At 62.5% G+C, this 26,710-nt stretch overlaps 1 protein-coding gene across 3 annotated transcripts in view; it reads right to left on the reverse strand.

Moving 5' to 3' along the window:
* TRAPPC10 (trafficking protein particle complex subunit 10) overlaps window positions 1–26,710 on the reverse strand; it is a 66,378-nt gene that overhangs the window by 9,369 nt on the left and 30,299 nt on the right. For 2 of the 3 annotated variants that reach the window (XM_073668806.1, XM_073668804.1), the window contains 3 exons: window positions 23,375–23,492; window positions 20,733–20,903; window positions 20,331–20,511 (listed from right to left, as the gene is read on the reverse strand). In XM_073668806.1, coding sequence (XP_073524907.1) covers window positions 20,331–20,511; window positions 20,733–20,903; window positions 23,375–23,492 — 470 coding nt within the window. The remainder of the gene's footprint in view (window positions 1–20,330; window positions 20,512–20,732; window positions 20,904–23,374; window positions 23,493–26,710) is intronic. The other variant, XM_073668805.1, reaches the window with a different exon arrangement.

A 26,710-nucleotide genomic window follows, 5' to 3' on the forward strand; every position in this document is an offset into this window, starting at 1 on the left:
GAGCACCATCCCTGTGCTATACAGGCTGTCAGCGCTGCAGATGCAGAAGATACTTTGGTCATGCACTGCGCATGACCCAAGTATCTTCCTGCTGTCTGGTGACCCAGATGTTGTCATGACGACATTGGGTCGTCATGGCAACATTTGGGAAGAAGTGGCAGACAGCGTTGGACGCCGGCAGGAGAGGTGAGTATCGCGATCACTTCCCCTTGCCCCCGCAATGCTGCAATAGACTTTGATCGCAGGATTGCGGGGGTTAATGTTCCGGGAGCGGAGCGGGACTGCTACCAGCATATAGCACCCCTCAAATTATATTAAACTGCTGTCAGGAAACGTGTTAACTAGTGATGAGCGATCATGCTCGTTACTCGAGATTTACGAGCATGCTTGGGTGCTCGCCGAGTATCTTCAGCGTGCTCGGGTGTTATGTTTCAGTCACTCCTGCTCATGATCTGTGACTGTGTGACAGCTTTAATACATGTGAGGAATGCCTGACAGTCGCAAACCACGCATACAGTGACTAACGTAACATTCGAGCACTCCGAAGACTCTCAGCGAGCACCCGAGCATGCTCGTCCAAAGGGTTAACAGGAGCTGCACAGGAATTAAGGCAAAGTGGATCCATAAAATGAAAAGTTACATTGTTTCCACTAAAATATTCATTTAGTTGCAAATGTTTCATTTTCACAAGGAACAATAGGAGAAAATGTACCCTAAAATGTATCAGGCAACTTCTCCGGAACGTGGGGCGATGAGTGTGGCCGGACACTGCTGGGGGGCACGGCCGGGAGCTGGATAGATAGTGGACACCATGTCACATTATCCGAGACCCTGCGGAGCCAGAACAGCATAGACCCCACAAGGGGCCGCATGCTGGAAACTGCTCCAAGAGGAAGCGTGGTTTATTCTATCAATCAATGGTACAGTTGTATCAGAGACATCGGCTTCTTTCTCTGCCGGCACCAATCCGTCATTGTCAAAAATCTGTATTCAGTGAAGACTTTCCAGTCACTAAGCGGTTACTGATGAGATTGTGCAGAAAGGAGGGGCTAGACAAGGAGCTCCGCCCTCCTATTTACATAAGAAATTAAAGCAGCTACTGAGGGGAAGGAGCAGTATAGCCCCGCCTCTAGCTCCTCCCATCCACACAGAATCTCAGTAGCCGCTCTCATCTTCTATGTAGATGGGAGAAGCTAGAGGCGGGGCTAGAGGCAGAGCTCCGCCCTCCGATCTAAATAGATCAGAGCAGCTACTGACACTCTGTGTAGATAGGAGGAGCGAGCTAGAGGCAAGTGTGAAGACCCGGGGTCTTCCGTGGGTGTAACGCTACTCCGACAACACAGGGTGGGGGTAACACAGCGTGGCAATACTTTACTGAACCACAAGGCGGACAATAATCACATAGAACAGTCCCAGCAAATACCCAAGATGGTGGAACATTACACAGTCCTCACCATTCCTCCTCCACCTGCCTGGGATAGGACAGCTGCGATGTCAGGGCTTCCAGGGCCGACTACCTCAACCAGTGGCCCCCCGCTTCTGGAGGACCCCACAGAGAGAAGGTAGCAGCAAGCTTAGGAAGCTAGCAGACCATCGAGCTACAAGACCAGGAGACCCGAGGGTCCCACCCTGGCCTCTCCGAGAGTTTCCATGGGGCCAGATGACCGTCTGGTCCCAATCTGTCTTCTCTGAATGTCTCCATGGGCTCCAGGCAACCGGAGGGTCCCACCTGGCAACCACAAACAACATATCCATGGGGCCAGGTGACTTCATCGTCCCAACCTGGTCTCCCCAAATGTATCCATGGTCTCTCTGATGGTCAATGGAGCAGATCCGTATCATTCCAGTCAGGGCCATATATCCTTAGGCTGGGAATCATGTAGAATCCAAATCTGTGTCTCTCTGGATGGAGCCGCTGTGCTACCAAGCTGATGGTCTGAAGAGAGTCTGATCTTTGATTCTCCTTGTAAAGTCTCTTTCAATTCTCGGTTTCAAATCTGCCTACAAGAGACACATGTCCCTTAAATCGTTCACATTTGTCCTTCCAAGTACACGTCCACAGGGCAAGGGTTAGGGAGGGTATTATTCCACAAGGTTCAAGTCTCATTGTTTGAGCCTTTAATCAATTTACATAGTTGATATAGAAGGGGGCTCCTGTAAATAAACATCTAGCTGGCCTTAGTACAATATGCAATTAGCATAGTAACAAACATCACTGTTTCAGAACCAAGAGAAGACAACATTCAGGGTTATACAAATACTGGTCTGTCCTTCTTGACCCACCAAAGAAACACATACATTAAAAGTCAACAAAGATAATAGTGTATTTATATTGCCTTAACAAATCTAGACATCTGGCTGATTAAGATTAGAAGTTGTTTCGTCACAGGACGGACGGACGGGAGGGACGGAGGGGAGGGACGGGACGGAGGGGAGGGACAGAGGGACGGAGGGGAGGGACGGAGGGGAGGGACAGAGGGGAGGGACAGAGGGGAGGGACAGAGGGGAGGGACAGAGGGGAGGGACAGAGGGGAGGGACAGAGGGGAGGGACAGAGGGGAGGGACAGAGGGGAGGGACAGAGGGGAGGGACAGAGGGGAGGGACGGAGGGGAGGGACGGAGGGGAGGGACGGAGGGGAGGGACAGAGGGGAGGGACAGAGGGGAGGGACAGAGGGGAGGGACAGAGGGGAGGGACGGAGGGACGGAGGGGAGGGACGGAGGGGACAGAGGGGAGGGACAGAGGGACAGAGGGGAGGGACAGAGGGGAGGGACAGAGGGGAGGGACAGAGGGGAGGGACAGAGGGGAGGGACAGAGGGGAGGGACAGAGGGGAGGGACAGAGGGGAGGGACAGAGGGGAGGGACAGAGGGGAGGGACAGAGGGGAGGGACAGAGGGACGGAGGGGAGGGGGAGGGGAGGGAGAGGGGAGGGACAGAGGGGAGGGACAGAGGGACGGAGGGGAGGGACAGAGGGGAGGGACAGAGGGACAGAGGGGAGGGACAGAGGGGAGGGACAGAGGGGAGGGACAGAGGGGAGGGACAGAGGGACGGAGGGGAGGGGGAGGGGAGGGAGAGGGGAGGGACAGAGGGGAGGGACAGAGGGACGGAGGGGAGGGACAGAGGGGAGGGACAGAAGGACAGAGACAGAGGGACGGAGGGGAGGGACAGAGGGGAGGGACAGAAGGACAGAGACAGAGGGACGGAGGGGAGGGACAGAGGGGAGGGACAGAAGGACAGAGGGGAGGGACAGAGGGGAGGGACAGAAGGACAGAGGGGAGGGACAGAGGGGAGGGACAGAAGGACAGAGGGGAGGGACAGAGGGGAGGGACAGAAGGACAGAGGGGAGGGACAGAGGGGAGGGACAGAGGGGAGGGACAGAGGGGAGGGACAGAGGGGAGGGACAGAGGGGAGGGACAGAGGGGAGGGACAGAGGGGAGGGACAGAGGGGAGGGACAGAGGGGAGGGACAGAGGGGAGGGACAGAGGGGAGGGACAGAGGGGAGGGACAGAGGGGAGGGTCAGAGGGACGGGACAGAAGGACAGAGGGGAGGGACGGGACAGAAGGACAGAGGGACGGGACAGAGGGGAGGGACAGAGGGGAGGGACAGAGGGGAGGGACAGAGGGGAGGGACAGAGGGGAGGGACAGAGGGGAGGGGGGAGGGACAGAGGGGAGGGACAGAAGGACAGAGGGGAGGGACAGAGGGACGGAGGGGAGGGACAGAGGGGAGGGACAGAGGGGAGGGACAGAGGGGAGGGACAGAGGGGAGGGACAGAGGGGAGGGACAGAGGGACGGAGGGGAGGGACGGAGGGGAGGGACAGAGGGACGGACAGAGGGGAGGGACGGGACAGAAGGACAGAGGGGAGGGACAGAAGGACAGAGGGGAGGGACGGGACAGAAGGACAGAGGGGAGGGACAGAAGGACAGAGGGGAGGGACAGAGGGGAGGGACAGAGGGGAGGGACAGAAGGACAGAGGGGAGGGACAGAGGGGAGGGACAGAAGGACAGAGGGGAGGGACAGAGGGGAGGGACAGAAGGACAGAGGGGAGGGACAGAGGGGAGGGACAGAAGGACAGAGGGGAGGGACAGAAGGACAGAGGGGAGGGACAGAAGGACAGAGGGGAGGGACAGAGGGGAGGGACAGAAGGTCAGAGGGGAGGGACAGAAGGACAGAGGGGAGGGACAGAAGGACAGAGGGGAGGGACAGAGGGGAGGGACAGAGGGGAGGGACAGAGGGGAGGGACAGAGGGGAGGGACGGAGGGACAGAGGGACGGAGGGACGGAGGGACGGAGGGACGGAGGGACGGAGGGACAGAGGGACGGAGGGACGGAGGGACGGAGGGACGGAGGGACAGAGGGACAGAGGGACGGAGGGACAGAGGGACAGAGGGACGGAGGGGAGGGACGGGACAGAGGGACGGAGGGGAGGGACAGAGGGACGGAGGGGAGGGACAGAGGGACGGAGGGGAGGGACAGAGGGGAGGGACGGAGGGACGGGACAGAAGGACAGAGGGGAGGGACAGAGGGGAGGGACAGAAGGACAGAGGGGAGGGACAGAGGGGAGGGACAGAGGGGAGGGACAGAGGGGAGGGACAGAGGGGAGGGACAGAGGGGAGGGACAGAGGGGAGGGACAGAGGGGAGGGACAGAGGGGAGGGACAGAGGGGAGGGACAGAGGGACGGAGGGGAGGGACAGAGGGACGGAGGGGAGGGACGGAGGGGAGGGACAGAGGGACGGACAGAGGGGAGGGACGGGACAGAAGGACAGAGGGGAGGGACAGAAGGACAGAGGGGAGGGACGGGACAGAAGGACAGAGGGGAGGGACAGAAGGACAGAGGGGAGGGACAGAGGGGAGGGACAGAGGGGAGGGACAGAAGGACAGAGGGGAGGGACAGAGGGGAGGGACAGAAGGACAGAGGGGAGGGACAGAGGGGAGGGACAGAAGGACAGAGGGGAGGGACAGAGGGGAGGGACAGAAGGACAGAGGGGAGGGACAGAAGGACAGAGGGGAGGGACAGAAGGACAGAGGGGAGGGACGGAGGGACGGGACAGAAGGACAGAGGGGAGGGACAGAGGGGAGGGACAGAGGGGAGGGACAGAAGGACAGAGACAGAGGGACGGAGGGGAGGGACAGAGGGGAGGGACAGAGGGACGGAGGGGAGGGACAGAGGGACGGAGGGGAGGGACAGAGGGACGGAGGGGAGGGACAGAGGGACGGAGGGGAGGGACAGAGGGACGGAGGGGAGGGACAGAGGGACGGAGGGGAGGGACAGAGGGACGGAGGGGAGGGACAGAGGGACGGGACAGAGGGACGGAGGGGAGGGACAGAGGGACGGAGGGGAGGGACAGAGGGACGGAGGGGAGGGACAGAGGGACGGAGGGGAGGGACAGAGGGACGGAGGGGAGGGACAGAGGGACGGAGGGGAGGGACAGAAGGACAGAGGGGAGGGACAGAAGGACAGAGGGGAGGGACAGAAGGACAGAGGGGAGGGACAGAGGGGAGGGACAGAAGGACAGAGGGGAGGGACAGAAGGACAGAGGGGAGGGACAGAAGGACAGAGGGGAGGGACAGAGGGGAGGGACGGAGGGACGGGACAGAAGGACAGAGGGGAGGGACAGAAGGACAGAGGGGATGGACAGAGGGGAGGGACGGAAGGACAGAGGGGAGGGACAGAAGGACAGAGGGGATGGACAGAGGGGAGGGACGGGACAGAAGGACAGAGGGGAGGGACAGAGGGGAGGAACGGAGGGACGGGACGGAGGGGAGGGACAGAGGGGAGGGACGGAGGGGAGGGACGGAGGGGAGGGACGGAGGGACGGAGGGGAGGGACAGAGGGACGGAGGGGAGGGACAGAGGGACGGAGGGGAGGGACAGAGGGGAGGGACGGAGGGGAGGGACGGAGGGGAGGGACGGAGGGGAGGGACGGAGGGACGGGACGGAGGGGAGGGACAGAGGGACGGGACGGAGGGGAGGGACAGAGGGGAGGGACGGAGGGGAAGGACGGAGGGGAGGGACGGAGGGGAGGGACGGAGGGGAGGGACGGGACGGAGGGGAGGGACAGAGGGACGGAGGGGAGGGACAGAGGGACGGAGGGGAGGGACAGAGGGACGGAGGGGAGGGACAGAGGGACGGAGGGGATGGACAGAGGGGAGGGACAGAGGGACGGAGGGGATGGACAGAGGGACGGAGGGGATGGACAGAGGGGAGGGACAGAGGGACGGAGGGGATGGACAGAGGGGAGGGACAGAGGGACGGAGGGGATGGACAGAGGGGAGGGACAGAGGGACGGAGGGGATGGACAGAGGGGAGGGACAGAGGGACGGAGGGGATGGACAGAGGGGAGGGACGGGACGGGAGGGACAGAGGGACAGAAGGACGGAGGGGATGGACAGAGGGGAGGGACAGAGGGACGGAGGGGAGGGACGGGACGGGAGGGACAGAGGGGAGGGACAGAGGGGAGGGACAGAGGGGAGGGACAGAGGGGAGGGACAGAGGGGAGGGACAGAGGGGAGGGACAGAGGGGAGGGACAGAGGGGAGGGACAGAGGGGAGGGACAGAGGGGAGGGACAGAGGGGAGGGACAGAGGGGAGGGACGGAGGGGATGGACAGAGGGGAGGGACGGAGGGGAGGGACGGAGGGACGGGACAGAAGGACAGAGGGGAGGGACAGAGGGGAGGGACAGAGGGGAGGGACAGAAGGACAGAGGGGAGGGACAGAGGGGAGGGACAGAAGGACAGAGGGGAGGGACAGAGGGGAGGGACAGAAGGACAGAGGGGAGGGACAGAGGGGAGGGACAGAAGGACAGAGGGGAGGGACAGAGGGGAGGGACAGAGGGGAGGGACAGAGGGGAGGGACAGAGGGGAGGGACAGAGGGGAGGGACAGAGGGGAGGGACAGAGGGGAGGGACAGAAGGACAGAGGGGAGGGACAGAAGGACAGAGGGGAGGGACAGAAGGACAGAGGGGAGGGACAGAAGGACAGAGGGGAGGGACAGAAGGACAGAGGGGAGGGACAGAGGGGAGGGACAGAGGGGAGGGACAGAGGGGAGGGACAGAGGGGAGGGACAGAGGGGAGGGACAGAGGGGAGGGACAGAGGGGAGGGACAGAGGGGAGGGACAGAGGGGAGGGACAGAGGGGAGGGACAGAGGGGAGGGACAGAAGGACAGAGGGGAGGGACAGAAGGACAGAGGGGAGGGACAGAGGGGAGGGACAGAGGGGAGGGACAGAGGGGAGGGACAGAGGGGAGGGACAGAGGGGAGGGACAGAGGGGAGGGACAGAGGGGAGGGACAGAGGGGAGGGACAGAGGGGAGGGACAGAGGGGAGGGACAGAGGGGAGGGACAGAGGGGAGGGACAGAGGGGAGGGACAGAGGGGAGGGACAGAGGGGAGGGACAGAGGGACGGGACAGAGGGACGGGACAGAGGGACGGGACAGAGGGACGGGACAGAGGGACGGGACAGAGGGACGGGACAGAGGGACGGGACAGAGGGACGGGACAGAGGGACGGGACAGAGGGACGGGACAGAGGGACGGGACAGAAGGACAGAGGGGAGGGACGGGACAGAGGGGAGGGACAGAGGGGAGGGGGGGAGGGGGGGAGGGACAGAGGGGAGGGGGGGAGGGACAGAGGGGAGGGACAGAGGGGAGGGACAGAGGGGAGGGACAGAGGGGAGGGACAGAGGGGAGGGACAGAGGGACGGAGGGGAGGGACGGAAGGACAGAGGGACGGAGGGGAGGGACAGAAGGACAGAGGGGAGGGACGGAGGGGAGGGACAGAAGGACAGAGGGGAGGGACGGAGGGGAGGGACAGAAGGACAGAGGGGAGGGACAGAAGGACAGAGGGGAGGGACAGAAGGATAGAGGGGAGGGACAGAAGGACAGAGGGGAGGGACAGAAGGACAGAGGGGAGGGACAGAAGGATAGAGGGGAGGGAGAGAAGGACAGAGGGGAGGGACAGAGGGGAGGGACAGAGGGGAGGGACAGAGGGGAGGGACAGAGGGGAGGGACAGAGGGGAGGGACAGAGGGGAGGGACAGAGGGGAGGGACAGAGGGACGGGACAGAAGGAGAGAGGGGAGGGACGGAGGGACGGGACAGAAGGACAGAGGGGAGGGACAGAAGGACAGAGGGGAGGGACAGAAGGACAGAGGGGAGGGACAGAAGGACAGAGGGGAGGGACAGAAGGACAGAGGGGAGGGACAGAAGGACAGAGGGGAGGGACAGAAGGACAGAGGGGAGGGACAGAAGGACAGAGGGGAGGGACAGAAGGACAGAGGGGAGGGACAGAAGGACAGAGGGGAGGGACAGAAGGACAGAGGGGAGGGACAGAAGGACGGAGGGGAGGGACAGAGGGACGGAGGGGAGGGACAGAGGGACGGAGGAGATGGACAGAGGGACGGAGGGGATGGACAGAGGGGAGGGACAGAGGGGAGGGACAGAAGGACAGAGGGGAGGGACAGAGGGGAGGGACAGAGGGGAGGGACAGAAGGACAGAGGGGAGGGACAGAGGGGAGGGACAGAAGGTCAGAGGGGAGGGACAGAAGGACAGAGGGGAGGGACAGAGGGGAGGGACAGAAGGACAGAGGGGAGGGACAGAGGGGAGGGACAGAGGGGAGGGACAGAGGGGAGGGACAGAGGGGAGGGACAGAGGGGAGGGACAGAGGGGAGGGACAGAGGGGAGGGACAGAGGGGAGGGACAGAGGGGAGGGACAGAGGGGAGGGACAGAGGGGAGGGACAGAGGGGAGGGACAGAGGGGAGGGACAGAGGGACGGAGGAGATGGACAGAGGGACGGAGGGGATGGACAGAGGGGAGGGACAGAGGGGAGGGACAGAAGGACAGAGGGGAGGGACAGAGGGGAGGGACAGAAGGACAGAGGGGAGGGACAGAGGGGAGGGACAGAAGGTCAGAGGGGAGGGACAGAAGGACAGAGGGGAGGGACAGAGGGGAGGGACAGAAGGACAGAGGGGAGGGACAGAGGGGAGGGACAGAGGGGAGGGACAGAGGGGAGGGACAGAGGGGAGGGACAGAGGGGAGGGACAGAGGGGAGGGACAGAGGGGAGGGACAGAGGGGAGGGACAGAGGGGAGGGACAGAGGGGAGGGACAGAGGGGAGGGACAGAGGGGAGGGACAGAGGGGAGGGACAGAGGGGAGGGACGGAGGGACAGAGGGACAGAGGGACGGAGGGACGGAGGGACAGAGGGACGGAGGGACGGAGGGACGGAGGGACAGAGGGACGGAGGGACGGAGGGACAGAGGGACGGAGGGACAGAGGGACGGAGGGACAGAGGGACGGAGGGACAGAGGGACGGAGGGACAGAGGGACGGAGGGACAGAGGGACAGAGGGACGGAGGGACGGAGGGACGGAGGGACAGAGGGACGGAGGGACGGAGGGACAGAGGGACAGAGGGGAGGGACAGAGGGACGGAGGGGATGGACAGAGGGGAGGGACAGAGGGACGGAGGGGATGGACAGAGGGGAGGGACAGAGGGACGGAGGGGATGGACAGAGGGGAGGGACAGAGGGACGGAGGGGATGGACAGAGGGGAGGGACAGAGGGACGGAGGGGATGGACAGAGGGGAGGGACGGGACAGAGGGGAGGGACGGGACAGAGGGGAGGGACAGAGGGGAGGGACAGAAGGACAGAGGGGAGGGACAGAAGGACAGAGGGGAGGGACAGAAGGACAGAGGGGAGGGACAGAAGGACAGAGGGGAGGGCCAGAGGGGAGGGCCAGAGGGGAGGGCCAGAGGGGAGGGACAGAGGGGAGGGACAGAGGGGAGGGACAGAGGGGAGGGACGGAGGGGAGGGACGGAGGGGAGGGACAGAGGGGAGGGACGGAGGGGAGGGACGGAGGGGAGGGACGGAGGGGAGGGACGGAGGGGAGGGACGGAGGGGAGGGACAGAGGGACGGGACAGAGGGACGGAGGGGAGGGACAGAGGGACGGAGGGGAGGGACAGAGGGGAGGGACGGAGGGACGGGACAGAAGGACAGAGGGGAGGGACAGAGGGGAGGGACAGAAGGACAGAGGGGAGGGACAGAGGGGAGGGACAGAGGGGAGGGACAGAAGGACAGAGGGGAGGGACAGAAGGACAGAGGGGATGGACAGAGGGGAGGGACGGAGGGACGGGACAGAAGGACAGAGGGGAGGGACAGAGGGGAGGAACGGAGGGACGGGACAGAAGGACAGAGGGGAGGGACAGAAGGACGGAGGGGAGGGACAGAGGGGAGGAACGGAGGGACGGGACAGAAGGACAGAGGGGAGGGACAGAAGGACAGAGGGGAGGGACAGAAGGACAGAGGGGAGGGACAGAGGGGAGGGACAGAAGGACAGAGGGGAGGGACAGAGGGGAGGGACAGAGGGGAGGGACAGAGGGGAGGGACAGAGGGACGGAGGGGAGGGACAGAGGGACGGAGGGGAGGGACAGAGGGACGGAGGGGAGGGACAGAGGGACGGAGGGGAGGGACAGAGGGACGGAAGGGAGGGACAGAGGGACGGAGGGGAGGGACAGAGGGACGGAGGGGAGGGACAGAGGGGAGGGACGGGACAGAGGGACGGAGGGGAGGGACAGAGGGACGGAGGGGAGGGACAGAGGGACGGGACAGAGGGACGGAGGGGAGGGACAGAGGGACGGAGGGGAGGGACAGAGGGGAGGGACGGAGGGACGGGACAGAAGGACAGAGGGGAGGGACAGAGGGGAGGGACAGAAGGACAGAGGGGAGGGACAGAAGGACAGAGGGGAGGGACAGAAGGACAGAGGGGAGGGACAGAAGGACAGAGGGGAGGGACAGAAGGACAGAGGGGAGGGACAGAGGGGAGGGACAGAAGGACAGAGGGGAGGGACAGAGGGGAGGGACAGAAGGACAGAGGGGAGGGACAGAGGGGAGGGACAGAAGGACAGAGGGGAGGGACAGAGGGACGGAGGAGAGGGACAGAGGGGAGGGACAGAAGGACAGAGGGGAGGGACAGAAGGACAGAGGGGATGGACAGAGGGGAGGGACGGAGGGACGGGACAGAAGGACAGAGGGGAGGGACAGAAGGACAGAGGGGAGGGACAGAGGGGAGGGACAGAAGGACAGAGGGGAGGGACAGAAGGACAGAGGGGATGGACAGAGGGGAGGGACGGAGGGACGGGACAGAAGGACAGAGGGGAGGGACAGAGGGGAGGAACGGAGGGACGGGACAGAAGGACAGAGGGGAGGGACAGAAGGACGGAGGGGAGGGACAGAGGGACGGAGGAGAGGGACAGAGGGACGGAGGAGAGGGACAGAGGGGAGGGACAGAAGGACAGAGGGGAGGGACAGAAGGACAGAGGGGATGGACAGAGGGGAGGGACGGAGGGACGGGACAGAAGGACAGAGGGGAGGGACAGAAGGACAGAGGGGAGGGACAGAGGGGAGGGACAGAAGGACAGAGGGGAGGGACAGAAGGACAGAGGGGATGGACAGAGGGGAGGGACGGAGGGACGGGACAGAAGGACAGAGGGGAGGGACAGAGGGGAGGAACGGAGGGACGGGACAGAAGGACAGAGGGGAGGGACAGAAGGACAGAGGGGAGGGACAGAAGGACAGAGGGGAGGGACAGAGGGACGGAGGGGAGGGACAGAGGGACGGGACAGAGGGACGGAGGGGAGGGACAGAGGGACGGAGGGGAGGGACAGAGGGGAGGGACGGAGGGACGGGACAGAAGGACAGAGGGGAGGGACAGAGGGGAGGGACAGAAGGACAGAGGGGAGGGACAGAAGGACAGAGGGGAGGGACAGAAGGACAGAGGGGAGGGACAGAAGGACAGAGGGGAGGGACAGAAGGACAGAGGGGAGGGACAGAAGGACAGAGGGGAGGGACAGAAGGACAGAGGGGAGGGACAGAAGGACAGAGGGGAGGGACAGAAGGACAGAGGGGAGGGACAGAGGGGAGGAACGGAGGGACGGGACAGAAGGACAGAGGGGAGGGACAGAAGGACAGAGGGGAGGGACAGAAGGACAGAGGGGAGGGACAGAGGGACGGAGGGGAGGGACAGAGGGACGGAGGGGAGGGACAGAGGGACGGAGGGGAGGGACAGAGGGGAGGGACGGGACAGAGGGGAGGGACGGAGGGACGGGACAGAAGGACAGAGGGGATGGACAGAGGGGAGGGACGGAGGGACGGGACAGAAGGACAGAGGGGAGGGACGGAGGGACGGGACAGAAGGACAGAGGGGAGGGACAGAAGGACAGAGGGGAGGGACAGAAGGACAGAGGGGAGGGACAGAAGGACAGAGGGGAGGGACAGAAGGACAGAGGGGAGGGACAGAGGGGAGGGACAGAAGGACAGAGGGGAGGGACAGAAGGACAGAGGGGAGGGACAGAAGGACAGAGGGGATGGACAGAGGGGAGGGACGGGACAGAAGGACAGAGGGGAGGGACAGAAGGACAGAGGGGAGGGACAGAAGGACAGAGGGGATGGACAGAGGGGAGGGACGGGACAGAAGGACAGAGGGGAGGGACAGAAGGACAGAGGGGAGGGACAGAGGGGAGGGACAGAAGGACAGAGGGGAGGGACAGAAGGACAGAGGGGAGGGACAGAAGGACAGAGGGGAGGGACAGAAGGACAGAGGGGAGGGACAGAAGGACAGAGGGGAGGGACAGAAGGACAGAGGGGAGGGACAGAGGGGAGGGACAGAGGGGAGGGACAGAGGGGAGGGACAGAGGGGAGGGACAGAGGGGAGGGACAGAGGGGAGGGACAGAGGGGAGGGACAGAGGGGAGGGACAGAGGGGAGGGACAGAGGGGAGGGACAGAGGGGAGGGACAGAGGGGAGGGACAGAGGGGAGGGACAGAGGGGAGGGACAGAGGGGAGGGACAGAGGGGAGGGACAGAGGGGAGGGACAGAGGGGAGGGACAGAGGGGAGGGACAGAGGGGAGGGACAGAGGGGAGGGACAGAGGGACGGAGGGGAGGGACAGAGGGACGGAGGGGAGGGACAGAGGGACGGAGGGGAGGGACAGAGGGACGGAGGGGAGGGACAGAGGGACGGAGGGGAGGGACAGAGGGACGGAGGGGAGGGACAGAGGGGAGGGACGGAGGGACGGGACAGAAGGACAGAGGGGATGGACAGAGGGGAGGGACGGAGGGACGGGACAGAAGGACAGAGGGGATGGACAGAGGGGAGGGACAGAGGGACGGGACAGAAGGACAGAGGGGAGGGACAGAGGGGTGGGACAGAAGGACAGAGGGGAGGGACAGAAGGACAGAGGGGAGGGACAGAAGGACAGAGGGGAGGGACAGAAGGACAGAGGGGAGGGACAGAAGGACAGAGGGGAGGGACAGAGGGACGGAGGGGAGGGACAGAGGGACGGAGGGGAGGGACGGAGGGGATGGACAGAGGGGAGGGACAGAAGGACAGAGGGGATGGACAGAGGGGAGGGACAGAAGGACAGAGGGGAGGGACAGAGGGGAGGGACAGAGGGGAGGGACAGAGGGGAGGGACAGAGGGGAGGGACAGAGGGGAGGGACAGAGGGGAGGGACAGAGGGGAGGGACAGAGGGGAGGGACAGAGGGGAGGGACAGAGGGGAGGGACAGAGGGGAGGGACAGAGGGGAGGGACGGAGGGGAGGGACGGAGGGGAGGAAGGACGGACGGACGGAGGGGAGGAAGGACGGACGGACGGAGGGGAGGAAGGACGGACGGACGGAGGGGAGGAAGGACGGACGGACGGAGGGGAGGAAGGACGGACGGACGGAGGGGAGGACGGACGGACGGAGGGGAGGACGGACGGACGGACGGAGGGGAGGAAGGACGGACGGACGGACGGAGGGGAGGAAGGACGGACGGACGGAGGGGAGGAAGGACGGACGGACGGAGGGGAGGAAGGACGGACGGACGGAGGGGAGGAAGGACGGACGGACGGAGGGGAGGAAGGACGGACGGACGGAGGGGAGGAAGGACGGACGGACGGAGGGGAGGAAGGACGGACGGACGGAGGGGAGGAAGGACGGACGGACGGAGGGGAGGAAGGACGGACGGACGGAGGGGAGGAAGGACGGACGGACGGAGGGGAGGAAGGACGGACGGACGGAGGGGAGGAAGGACGGACGGACGGAGGGGAGGAAGGACGGACGGACGGAGGGGAGGAAGGACGGACGGACGGAGGGGAGGAAGGACGGACGGAGGGGAGGAAGGACGGACGGACGGAGGGGAGGAAGGACGGACGGACGGAGGGGAGGAAGGACGGACGGACGGAGGGGAGGAAGGACGGACGGACGGAGGGGAGGAAGGACGGACGGACGGAGGGGAGGAAGGACGGACGGACGGAGGGGAGGAAGGACGGACGGAGGGGAGGAAGGACGGACGGAGGGGAGGAAGGACGGACGGAGGGGAGGAAGGACGGACGGAGGGGAGGAAGGACGGACGGACGGAGGGGAGGAAGGACGGACGGAGGGGAGGAAGGACGGACGGACGGAGGGGAGGAAGGACGGACGGACGGAGGGGAGGAAGGACGGACGGACGGAGGGGAGGAAGGACGGACGGACGGAGGGGAGGAAGGACGGACGGACGGAGGGGAGGAAGGACGGACGGACGGAGGGGAGGAAGGACGGACGGAGGGGAGGAAGGACGGACGGACGGAGGGGAGGAAGGACGGACGGACGGAGGGGAGGAAGGACGAACGGACGGAGGGGAGGAAGGACGGGAGGAAGGACGGACGGACGGAGGGGAGGAAGGACGGACGGACGGAGGGGAGGAAGGACGGACGGACGGAGGGGAGGAAGGACGGACGGACGGAGGGGAGGAAGGACGGACGGAGGGGAGGAAGGACGGACGGACGGAGGAAGGACGGACGGACGGAGGGGAGGAAGGACGGACGGAGGGGAGGAAGGACGGACGGAGGGGAGGAAGGACGGACGGACGGAGGGGAGGAAGGACGGACGGACGGACGGAGGGGAGGAAGGACGGACGGAGGGGAGGAAGGACGGACGGACGGAGGGGAGGAAGGACGGACGGACGGAGGGGAGGAAGGACGGACGGACGGAGGGGAGGAAGGACGGACGGACGGAGGGGAGGAAGGACGGACGGACGGAGGGGAGGAAGGACGGACGGACGGAGGGGAGGAAGGACGGACGGACGGAGGGGAGGAAGGACGGAGGGGAGGAAGGACGGACGGACGGAGGGGAGGAAGGACGGACGGAGGGGAGGAAGGACGGACGGAGGGGAGGAAGGACGGACGGAGGGGAGGAAGGACGGACGGACGGACGGACGGAGGGGAGGAAGGACGGACGGACGGAGGGGAGGAAGGACGGACGGACGGAGGAAGGACGGACGGACGGAGGGGAGGAAGGACGGACGGACGGAGGGGAGGACGGACGGACGGAGGGGAGGAAGGACGGACGGACGGAGAGGAGGAAGGACGGAGGGGAGGAAGGACGGACGGACGGAGGGGAGGAAGGACGGACGGACGGAGGGGAGGAAGGACGGACGGGAGGAAGGACGGACGGACGGGAGGACGGACGGACGGAGGGGAGGAAGGACGGAGGGGAGGAAGGACGGACGGACGGAGGGGAGGAAGGACGGACGGGAGGAAGGACGGACGGACGGGAGGACGGACGGACGGAGGGGAGGAAGGACGGACGGACGGAGGGGAGGAAGGACGGACGGACGGAGGGGAGGAAGGACGGACGGACGGAGGGGAGGAAGGACGGACGGACGGAGGGGAGGAAGGACGGACGGACGGAGGGGAGGAAGGACGGACGGACGGAGGGGAGGAAGGACGGACGGACGGAGGGGAGGAAGGACGGACGGACGGAGGGGAGGAAGGACGGACGGACGAAGGGGAGGAAGGACGGACGGACGGAGGGGAGGAAGGACGGACGGACGGAGGGGAGGAAGGACGGACGGACGGAGGGGAGGAAGGACGGACGGAGGGGAGGAAGGACGGACGGACGGAGGAAGGACGGACGGAGGGGAGGAAGGACGGACGGACGGAGGGGAGGAAGGACAGACGGACGGAGGGGAGGAAGGACGGACGGACGGAGGGGAGGAAGGACGGACGGACGGAGGGGAGGAAGGACGGACGGACGGAGGGGAGGAAGGACGGACGGACGGAGGGGAGGAAGGACGGACGGACGGAGGGGAGGAAGGACGGACGGACGGAGGGGAGGAAGGACGGACGGACGGAGGAAGGACGGACGGAGGGGAGGAAGGACGGACGGAGGGGAGGAAGGACGGACGGAGGGGAGGAAGGACGGACGGAGGGGAGGAAGGACGGACGGACCGAGGGGAGGAAGGACGGACGGAGGGGAGGAAGGACGGAGGGGAGGAAGGACGGAGGGAAGGAAGGAAGGACGGACGGAGGGGAGCAAGGAAGGACAGACGGAGGGGAGCAAGGAAGGACGGACGGAGGGGAGCAAGGAAGGACGGACAGAGGGGAGGAAGGAAGGACGGACGGAGGGGAGGAAGGACGGACGGACGGAGGGGAGGAAGGATAGACGGACGGAGGGGAGGAAGGATAGACGGACGGAGGGGAGGAAGGAAGGACGGACGGAGGGGAGGAAGGACGGGCGGAGGGGAAGAAGGAAGGACGGACGGAGGGAAGGACGGACGGAGGGGAGGAAGGACGGACGGAGGGGAGGGAGGAAGGATAGACGGACGGAGGGGAGGAAGGAAGGACGGACGGACGGAGGGGAGGAAGGACGGGCGGAGGGGAAAAAGGAAGGACGGACGGAGGGGAGGAAGGAAGGACGGGCGGAGGGGAAGAAGGAAGGACGGACGGAGGGAAGGAAGGACGGAGGGAAGGAAGGACGGAGGGGAGGAAGGAAGGACGGACGGAGGGGAAGAAGGAAGGACGGACGGAGGGGAAGAAGGAAGGACGGACGGAGGGGAAGAAGGAAGGACGGACGGAGGGAAGGACGGACGGAGGGAAGGAAGGAAGGACGGACGGAGGGGAGCAAGGAAGGACGGACGGAGGGGAGCAAGGAAGGACGGACGGAGGGGAGCAAGGAAGGACGGACGGAGGGGAGCAAGGAAGGACGGACGGAGGGGAGCAAGGAAGGACGGACGGAGGGGAGCAAGGAAGGACGGACGGACGGAGGGGAGCAAGGACGGACGGACGGACGGACGGAGGGGAGCAAGGACGGACGGACGGACGGACGGAGGGGAGCAAGGACGGACGGACGGAGGGGAGGAAGGACGGACGGAGCGATATCAGGCTTTCGGAGTACAGATTTTGCTAGAATAGTTTGCAGGCGACATTTATGGGGCCCCTGAGGTGCAAAAACAGCAGGGAAACCCTAAAAGTGACCCATGAATTAATCTCAGGCTGCATTGACTATTTTGTAACATCCACACCATGCTCTATTCTGGAGAATTGTAAATATGCCACTTTGTTGCCCATACAGTATAGCTGTAGCATATATTGTGCTCCCATACAGTGCAGAGCTCCCATACAGTGCAGAGCCCGCATACATTGTGCCCTCAGTGTAGTGCCCCCATAAGGTGTAGAGCTCGCATACATTGTGCCCCCACATATTGTGCCTCCATACAGTGTACAGCCCGCATACATTGTGCCCGCATACATTGTGCCCCCAGTGTAGTGCCCCATAAGGTGTAGAGCTGGCATACATTGTGCCCCCATACAGTGTAGAGCCGGCATACATTGTGCCCCCATTAGGTGTAGAGCCCTCATACACTGTACCCCCATATTCTGTAGCTTCTCCCATACATTGTGCTCCCATACAGTGTAGAGCCCCATACATTGTGACCTCATTTATTGTAGCACCCACATACATTGTGACCCCATAACAGTGTAGTGCCTACATACAGTGTGACCCCATAGCAATGTAGTGCTGCATACACTGTAGCGCCCTCATACATTGTACCCCAATGTGACAAAACAGCTTCTAATCTTAATCAGCCAGACGTCTAGATTTGTTAAGCCAAGAGAAATACACTATTGTATTTGTGTTGACTTGTGAATGTATGTGTGTTACTTTGGCTGGTCAAGGACAGTGACTCTGGGTGAAACAATGCTGTTTATTGCTATGCTAACTGCATATTGTTCTAAAGCCAGCTAGATGTTTATTTACACCAGCCCCTGCTATACCAACTATGTAAAATAATTAAATCCTCAAACAATGTGACCTGAGCCCTGTGGAATAATACCCTCCCTAATCCTTGCCCTGTGGATGCGTACTTGAAAGAACAAATGTGAACTATTTAGGGAACAAATGCCTCTGTAGAAGGCAGAATTTAAAGAGATTTTCTAAGAAGAATCAAAGACCATCAGCTTGGTAGCATGGCTTTATCCAAAGAGACACAGATTTGGATTCTACATGATTCCAGCCTAAGGGTATATGGCCCTGACTGGAAAGATACGGATCTGCTCCATTAACCATCAGAGAGCCCATGGATACATTTGGCGAGACCAGGTTGGGACGATGCAGTCACCTGGTCCCATGGATATGTTGTTTGGGGTTGCTAGGTGGGACCCTCAGGTCGCCTGGAACCCATGGAGACATTCGGAGAAACCAGATTGAGACCAGCCGGTCATCTGGCCCCATGGAAACTCTCGGGAGAGGCCAGGGTGGGACCCTCGGGTCTCCTAGTCTTGTGGCTCGATGGACTGCTAGCTTCCTAAGCTTGCCGCTACCTTCTCTCTGTGGGGGCCTGCCAGAAGAGGGGGCCACTGGTTGAGGTAGTCGGCCCTGGAAGTCCCAAAGTCGCAGCTGTCCTATCCCAGGCGGGCGGAGAAGGAAGGGTAAGACTGTGTAATTTTGCACCATCTTGGGTATTTGCTGGGACTGTTCTATGTGTTTATTATCAGCTTTGTGGTTCAATAAAGTATTGCCGCGCTGTTTTACCCGCACCCTGTGTTGTCTGAGTAGAATTATGCCCACGGAAGACCCCGTGTCTTCACACCCCATTTATTGTTGCACCCCCATGATGACACGCACCCCGTAAATTGTAAAGTTCTCTCTCCCTGCTACAGTAATGCCAAACATGTGGCTGCTCATTGCGGATTAGGCACAGGGGTGCTCAGCAGGAGTAAGGGGGGCTCAGTCGCTGCTCCAGAGCCTTCGTTCTACCAGTAACATCGGACCCCCTATATCTCCAGTGGCAGATGACGGACCTGAGTGGGAGTTGGTTTTGGGGTTTTGTTGGTAACATGTTGGGCTACACAACATTTTTCGGTCTCTTTCAGGATAAGGCAGGATCACATTCTTGTGTTCTATGCTGAGCTGTTATCTCGGGGTTTCTGTGTAAATCCCACAAAAATTCAGACGAAACCCCTGATGGAATCTCCCACCATAATGAGGCAGATGGAGACACATCGTACTCTGGCGTCTGCTCCAGTGGGATCCATCTTTTTAGGCGTGCACAGATCTGTGGTGATCTGCCCCCTGATGACACTGAAGCGGAACTACGTTGGGTGCAAGCATCTGAGGTGATGTGGTTTGTCTGATCCAGTCTTATTATGATTACTGCTTCTTATCTTCTGTTCCTGTGTGGTGTTATGTGGACGCATCAGGACGAACCTCATCCATTACATGCTTAGGAGGGAGACCGTCATCCATGCCATAGTATGCAGCATATTATAGGTAGCACTTCATTTGCACTTTGCAATCACTTTTTGCAAACTTATTATTGCACTTTATTGGATATTTGCATGTAGTGTTATTTATATATTTTCTGCCCCCTCCCTAAAAAAGAAGGGTCATCAGTGACCTCTGGGGCTGGGCAAGTTCCTGCTCTGCTGAGCATGCAACAGATCTCAATTCCTATGTATGCTCAGTAGATTCCTGTCACTGAGCACCAGTCTTCTCAGTGCACAGTGACAGTGCACTCCTTCGCCGGCTCTGATGAGAAATGACGAGATGGCAACAGAGCGCACTGTAATTGCACAGTGGAAGAAGAGAATGAGCAAGCAAAGACCAACCCCACCCCCGCCAGTGATGTCACTGATGACGTCTCATTGGACTAAACATCATTAAAGAGAGAGTAGTAGAAAAAAGAAAACTAAAGTAGCTGAAGAGAGCAGAGAGGGAGCGATACGGACTTCAATTAATATATATAAGAAAAAATATTAGATTATGACATTAAATGGATAGAGATTTGGGATTCATATAAATTTTAGTTCCGGACCACCCCTTTAACAAAGAAACTTCAGAGGACATTGCTCTCTCAATACAGGGACCTTATAGCACCCTCAGTTTAGGGACATCTATACTGGGACATCAGAGGACCCCTACAGCTTCCAGACAAGCACCCCCAAGAATCCTGACACCACTCACCCACAGTGTCACTACAGGGCCCCCGGATAAGGCCCCCAATGTACAGAGCCCGGACAAGAAGAGACCCCCATCCTCACCCTGGTAGAAGAGCTGAGTGCTGGTGTACCCCTCGCAGTCCGTCAGCGTCTCCTCCTTGTCCGTCTCCACAGGGTCACACAGTCGGGTGATGCAAACTTCCAGTGAACATAGGGACCCCATCTTACAGAAGTCTGCCTCTGCCGGGGGGGAGATCTCCGCACGCACAGTGTACAGGGTCTGCTGGGGAGAAGACGGAGGGTTACAGCCGGGGACGGAGAGCCCTCCCAGCATGGACGCCCCCAGGAAGTACACACTGGGCTCTCTCAGACACCCCCAAAACAGTTAATGGGGACACTATGGGAAGAGGAAGTAACCCGACCTGTGACTACAGATCTCCCAGAATCCCACGCTGTGGGTACAGGACGTCCGCCGCACCGGGCAGGACTGCCAGTGCCACTCACATAGAAGTGCTCCAAGTGGAAGAAGTAGGTGAATGGGTGGAGGTTGGCGGAGGACTCCGCAGGAGGCAACGGGAAGAAGCCGACCGAGAAGCTGCACGGGAGCGGAGAGGGCAGGGCCTGGCGCCACGTCACCTCCCACACGTACAGCAGACACTGCTGACTCTGGAGAACCTGCGGGGAAAGCCACAGCGGATCAGATACGGAGACCACGGGACCCTGAAGAGAGAGAGAGGCAGACGGGGGGCAGCGGGAGGCAGACGGGGGGCAGCGGGAGCCAGAGAGGCAGGCGGGGGAGAGCGGGAGCCAGAGAGGCAGGCGGGGGAGAGCGGGAGCCAGAGAGGCAGGCGGGGGAGAGCGGGAGCCAGAGAGGCAGGCGGGGGAGAGCGGGAGCCAGAGAGGCAGGCGGGGGAGAGCGGGAGCCAGAGAGGCAGGCGGGGGAGAGCGGGAGCCAGAGAGGCAGGCGGGGGAGAGCGGGAGCCAGAGAGGCAGGCGGGGGAGAGCGGGAGCCAGAGAGGCAGGCGGGGGAGAGCGGGAGCCAGAGAGGCAGGCGGGGGAGAGCGGGAGCCAGAGAGGCAGGCGGGGGAGAGCGGGAGCCAGAGAGGCAGGCGGGGGAGAGCGGGAGCCAGAGAGGCAGGCGGGGGAGAGCGGGAGCCAGAGAGGCAGGCGGGGGAGAGCGGGAGCCAGAGAGGCAGGCGGGGGAGAGCGGGAGCCAGAGAGGCAGGCGGGGGAGAGCGGGAGCCAGAGAGGCAGGCGGGGGAGAGCGGGAGCCAGAGAGGCAGGCGGGGGAGAGCGGGAGCCAGAGAGGCAGGCGGGGGAGAGCGGGAGCCAGAGAGGCAGGCGGGGGAGAGCGGGAGCCAGAGAGGCAGGCGGGGGAGAGCGGGAGCCAGAGAGGCAGGCGGGGGAGAGCGGGAGCCAGAGAGGCAGGCGGGGGAGAGCGGGAGCCAGAGAGGCAGGCGGGGGAGAGCGGGAGCCAGAGAGGCAGGCGGGGGAGAGCGGGAGCCAGAGAGGCAGGCGGGGGAGAGCGGGAGCCAGAGAGGCAGGCGGGGGAGAGCGGGAGCCAGAGAGGCAGGCGGGGGAGAGCGGGAGCCAGAGAGGCAGGCGGGGGAGAGCGGGAGCCAGAGAGGCAGGCGGGGGAGAGCGGGAGCCAGAGAGGCAGGCGGGGGAGAGCGGGAGCCAGAGAGGCAGGCGGGGGAGAGCGGGAGCCAGAGAGGCAGGCGGGGGAGAGCGGGAGCCAGAGAGGCAGGCGGGGGAGAGCGGGAGCCAGAGAGGCAGGCGGGGGAGAGCGGGAGCCAGAGAGGCAGGCGGGGGAGAGCGGGAGCCAGAGAGGCAGGCGGGGGAGAGCGGGAGCCAGAGAGGCAGGCGGGGGAGAGCGGGAGCCAGAGAGGCAGGCGGGGGAGAGCGGGAGCCAGAGAGGCAGGCGGGGGAGAGCGGGAGCCAGAGAGGCAGGCGGGGGAGAGCGGGAGCCAGAGAGGCAGGCGGGGGAGAGCGGGAGCCAGAGAGGCAGGCGGGGGAGAGCGGGAGCCAGAGAGGCAGGCGGGGGAGAGCGGGAGCCAGAGAGGCAGGCGGGGGAGAGCGGGAGCCAGAGAGGCAGGCGGGGGAGAGCGGGAGCCAGAGAGGCAGGCGGGGGAGAGCGGGAGCCAGAGAGGCAGGCGGGGGAGAGCGGGAGCCAGAGAGGCAGGCGGGGGAGAGCGGGAGCCAGAGAGGCAGGCGGGGGAGAGCGGGAGCCAGAGAGGCAGGCGGGGGAGAGCGGGAGCCAGAGAGGCAGGCGGGGGAGAGCGGGAGCCAGAGAGGCAGGCGGGGGAGAGCGGGAGCCAGAGAGGCACGCGGGGGAGAGCGGGAGCCAGAGAGGCACGCGGGGGAGAGCGGGAGCCAGAGAGGCACGCGGGGGAGAGCGGGAGCCAGAGAGGCACGCGGGGGAGAGCGGGAGCCAGAGAGGCACGCGGGGGAGAGCGGGAGCCAGAGAGGCACGCGGGGGAGAGCGGGAGCCAGAGAGGCACGCGGGGGAGAGCGGGAGCCAGAGAGGCACGCGGGGGAGAGCGGGAGCCAGAGAGGCACGCGGGGGAGAGCGGGAGCCAGAGAGGCACGCGGGGGAGAGCGGGAGCCAGAGAGGCACGCTGGGGGGAGCGGGAGCCAGAGAGGCACGCGGGGGGGAGCGGGAGCCAGAGAGGCACGCGGGGGGGAGCGGGAGCCAGAGAGGCACGCGGGGGGGAGCGGGAGCCAGAGAGGCACGCGGGGGGGAGCGGGAGCCAGAGAGGCACGCGGGGGGGAGCGGGAGCCAGAGAGGCACGCGGGGGGGAGCGGGAGCCAGAGAGGCACGCGGGGGGGAGCGGGAGCCAGAGAGGCACGCGGGGGGGAGCGGGAGCCAGAGAGGCACGCGGGGGGGAGCGGGAGCCAGAGAGGCAGACGGGGGGAGCGGGAGCCAGAGAGGCAGACGGGGGGAGCGGGAGCCAGAGAGGCAGACGGGGGGAGCGGGAGCTAGAGAGGCAGACGGGGGGAGCGGGAGCCAGAGAGACACGCGGGGGGCAGCGGGAGCCAGAGAGCCAGACGGGGGGAGCGGGAGCCAGAGAGGCAGACGGGGGGAGCGGAAGCCAGAGAGGCAGACGGGGGGAGCGGATCAGCAGAGAGCGCTCGGAAGGAGGCACCTGTCTCTCTTCTGTGTGCAGCGGGTGGAACTGCAGGTGTTGGGTGGAGCGGAGGCAGCTGTCAGACAACTGGAAATGAAAGTCACACGTATTTTCCACACAGACCTGGATGTACTTCCTGAGAGGAGAGAGAATAATATAATGTACAGAGGAGCCCCGCCTATAACACACAGAGGGGACGTCACCTCCCCCGTATAATAACACAGAGGAGCCGTCACCTCCCCGTATAATAACACAGAGGAGCCGTCACCTCCCCCGTATAATAACACACAGAGGAGCCGTCACCTCCCCCGTATAATAACACACAGAGAGGCCGTCACCTCCCCGTATAATAACACACAGAGGAGCCGTCACCTCCCCGTATAATAACACAGAGGAGCCGTCACCTCCCCCGTATAATAACACACAGAGGAGCCGTCACCTCCCCGTATAATAACACACAGAGGAGCCGTCACCTCCCCCGTATAATAACACACAGAGGGGCCGTCATCTCCCCGTATAATAACACAGAGGAGCCGTCACCTCCCCGTATAATAACACACAGAGGAGCCGTCACCTCCCCCGTATAATAACACACAGAGGAGCCGTCACCTCCCCGTATAATAACACACAGAGGAGCCGTCACCTCCCCCGTATAATAACACACAGAGGGGCCGTCACCTCCCCGTATAATAACACACAGAGGAGCAGTCACCTCCCCCGTATAATAACACACAGAGGAGCCGTCACCTCCCCGTATAATAACACACAGAGGAGCCGTCACCTCCCTGTATAATAACACACAGAGGAGCCGTCACCTCCCCGTATAATAACACACAGAGGAGCAGTCACCTCCCCCGTATAATAACACACAGAGGAGCCGTCACCTCCCCGTATAATAACACACAGAGGTGACGTCACCTCCCCCGTATAATAACACACAGAGGAGCCGTCACCTCCCCCGTATAATAACACACAGAGGAGCCGTCACCTCGCCGTATAATAACACACAGAGGGGCCGTCACCTCCCCCGTATAATAACACACAGAGGAGCCGTCACCTCCCCCGTATAATAACACACAGAGGAGCAGTCACCTCCCCCGTATAATAACACACAGAGGAGCAGTCACCTCCCCCGTATAATAACACACAGAGGAGCCGTCACCTCCCCCGTATAATAACACACAGAGGAGCCGTCACCTCCCCCGTATAATAACACACAGAGGAGCCATCACCTCCCCAGTATAATAACACACAGAGGAGCCGTCACCTCCCCGTATAATAACACACAGAGGAGCCGTCACCTCCCCCGTATAATAACACAGAGGAGCAGTCACCTCCCCGTATAATAACACACAGAGGAGCCGTCACCTCCCCCGTATAACAACACACAGAGGAGCCGTCACCTCCCCCGTATAATAACACACAGAGGAGCCGTCACCTCCCCCGTATAATAACACACAGAGGTGACGTCACCTCCCCCGTATAATAACACACAGAGGAGCAGTCACCTCCTCCGTATAATAACACACAGAGGAGCAGTCACCTCCCCCGTATAATAACACAGAAGAGCAGTCACCTCCCCCGTATAATAACACAGAGGAGCCGTCACCTCCCCCGTATAATAACACAAGAGGAGCCGTCACCTCCCCCGTATAATAACACACAGAGGAGCCGTCACCTCCCCCGTATAATAACACAGGAGAGCCGTCACCTCCCCCGTATAATAACACAGGAGAGCCGTCACCTCCCCCGTATAATAACACAGAGGAGCCGTCACCTCCCCCGTATAATAACACACAGAGGAGCCGTCACCTCCCCCGTATAATAACACACAGAGGAGCAGTCACCTCCCCCGTACAATAACACAGAGGAGCCGTCACCTCCCCGTATAATAACACAGAGGAGCCGTCACCTCCCCCGTATAATAACACACAGAGGAGCCGTCACCTCCCCCGTATAATAACACAGAAGAGCAGTCACCTCCCCCGTATAATAACACAGAGGAGCAGTCACCTCCCCCGTATAATAACACAGAGGAGCAGTCACCTCTCCCGTATAATAACACAGAGGAGCCGTCACCTCCCCCGTATAATAACACAGAGGAGCCGTCACCTCCCCCGTATAATAACACAGAGGAGCCGTCACCTCCCCGTATAATAACACACAGAGGAGCCGTCACCTCCCCCGTATAACAACACACAGAGGAGCCGTCACCTCCCCGTATAATAACACACAGAGGAGCCGTCACCTCCCCCGTATAATAACACACAGAGGAGCAGTCACCTCCTCCGTATAATAACACACAGAGGAGCAGTCACCTCCTCCGTATAATAACACACAGAGGAGCCGTCACCTCCTCCGTATAATAACACACAGAGGAGCAGTCACCTCCCCGTATAATAACACACAGAGGAGCCGTCACCTCCCCCGTATAATAACACACAGAGGAGCCGTCACCTCCCCCGTATAATAACACACAGAGGAGCCGTCACCTCCCCCGTATAATAACACACAGAGGAGCCGTCACCTCCCCCGTATAATAACACACAGAGGAGCCGTCACCTCCCCCGTATAATAACACACAGAGGAGCCGTCACCTCCCCCGTATAATAACACACAGAGGAGCCGTCACCTCCCCCGTATAATAACACACAGAGGAGCCGTCACCTCCCCCGTATAATAACACACAGAGGAGCCGTCACCTCCCCCGTATAATAACACACAGAGGAGCCGTCACCTCCCCCGTATAATAACACACAGAGGAGCCGTCACCTCCCCCGTATAATAACACACAGAGGAGCCGTCACCTCCCCCGTATAATAACACACAGAGGAGCCGTCACCTCCCCCGTATAATAACACACAGAGGAGCCGTCACCTCCCCCGTATAATAACACACAGAGGAGCCGTCACCTCCCCCGTATAATAACACACAGAGGAGCCGTCACCTCCCCGTATAATAACACACAGAGGAGCCGTCACCTCCCCCGTATAATAACACACAGAGGAGCAGTCACCTCCCCGTATAATAACACACAGAGGAGCAGTCACCTCCCCGTATAATAACACAGAGGAGCAGTCACCTCTCCCGAATAACAACACAGAGAGGAGCCGTCACCTCCCCCGTATAATAACACACAGAGGAGCCGTCACCTCCCCCGTATAATAACACACAGAGGAGCAGTCACCTCCCCCGTATAATAACACAGAAGAGCAGTCACCTCCCCCGTATAATAACACAGAAGAGCAGTCACCTCCCCCGTATAATAACACAGAGGAGCCGTCACCTCCCCGTATAATAACACACAGGAGCCGTCACCTCCCCGTATAATAACACAGAGGAGCCGTCACCTCC

Source organism: Phyllobates terribilis, unplaced genomic scaffold (assembly GCF_046119375.1).
Source record: "Phyllobates terribilis strain yellow unplaced genomic scaffold, ASM4611937v1 Scaffold_2__4_contigs__length_985480577, whole genome shotgun sequence".
NCBI classification, from domain to species: Eukaryota; Metazoa; Chordata; class Amphibia; order Anura; family Dendrobatidae; genus Phyllobates; species Phyllobates terribilis.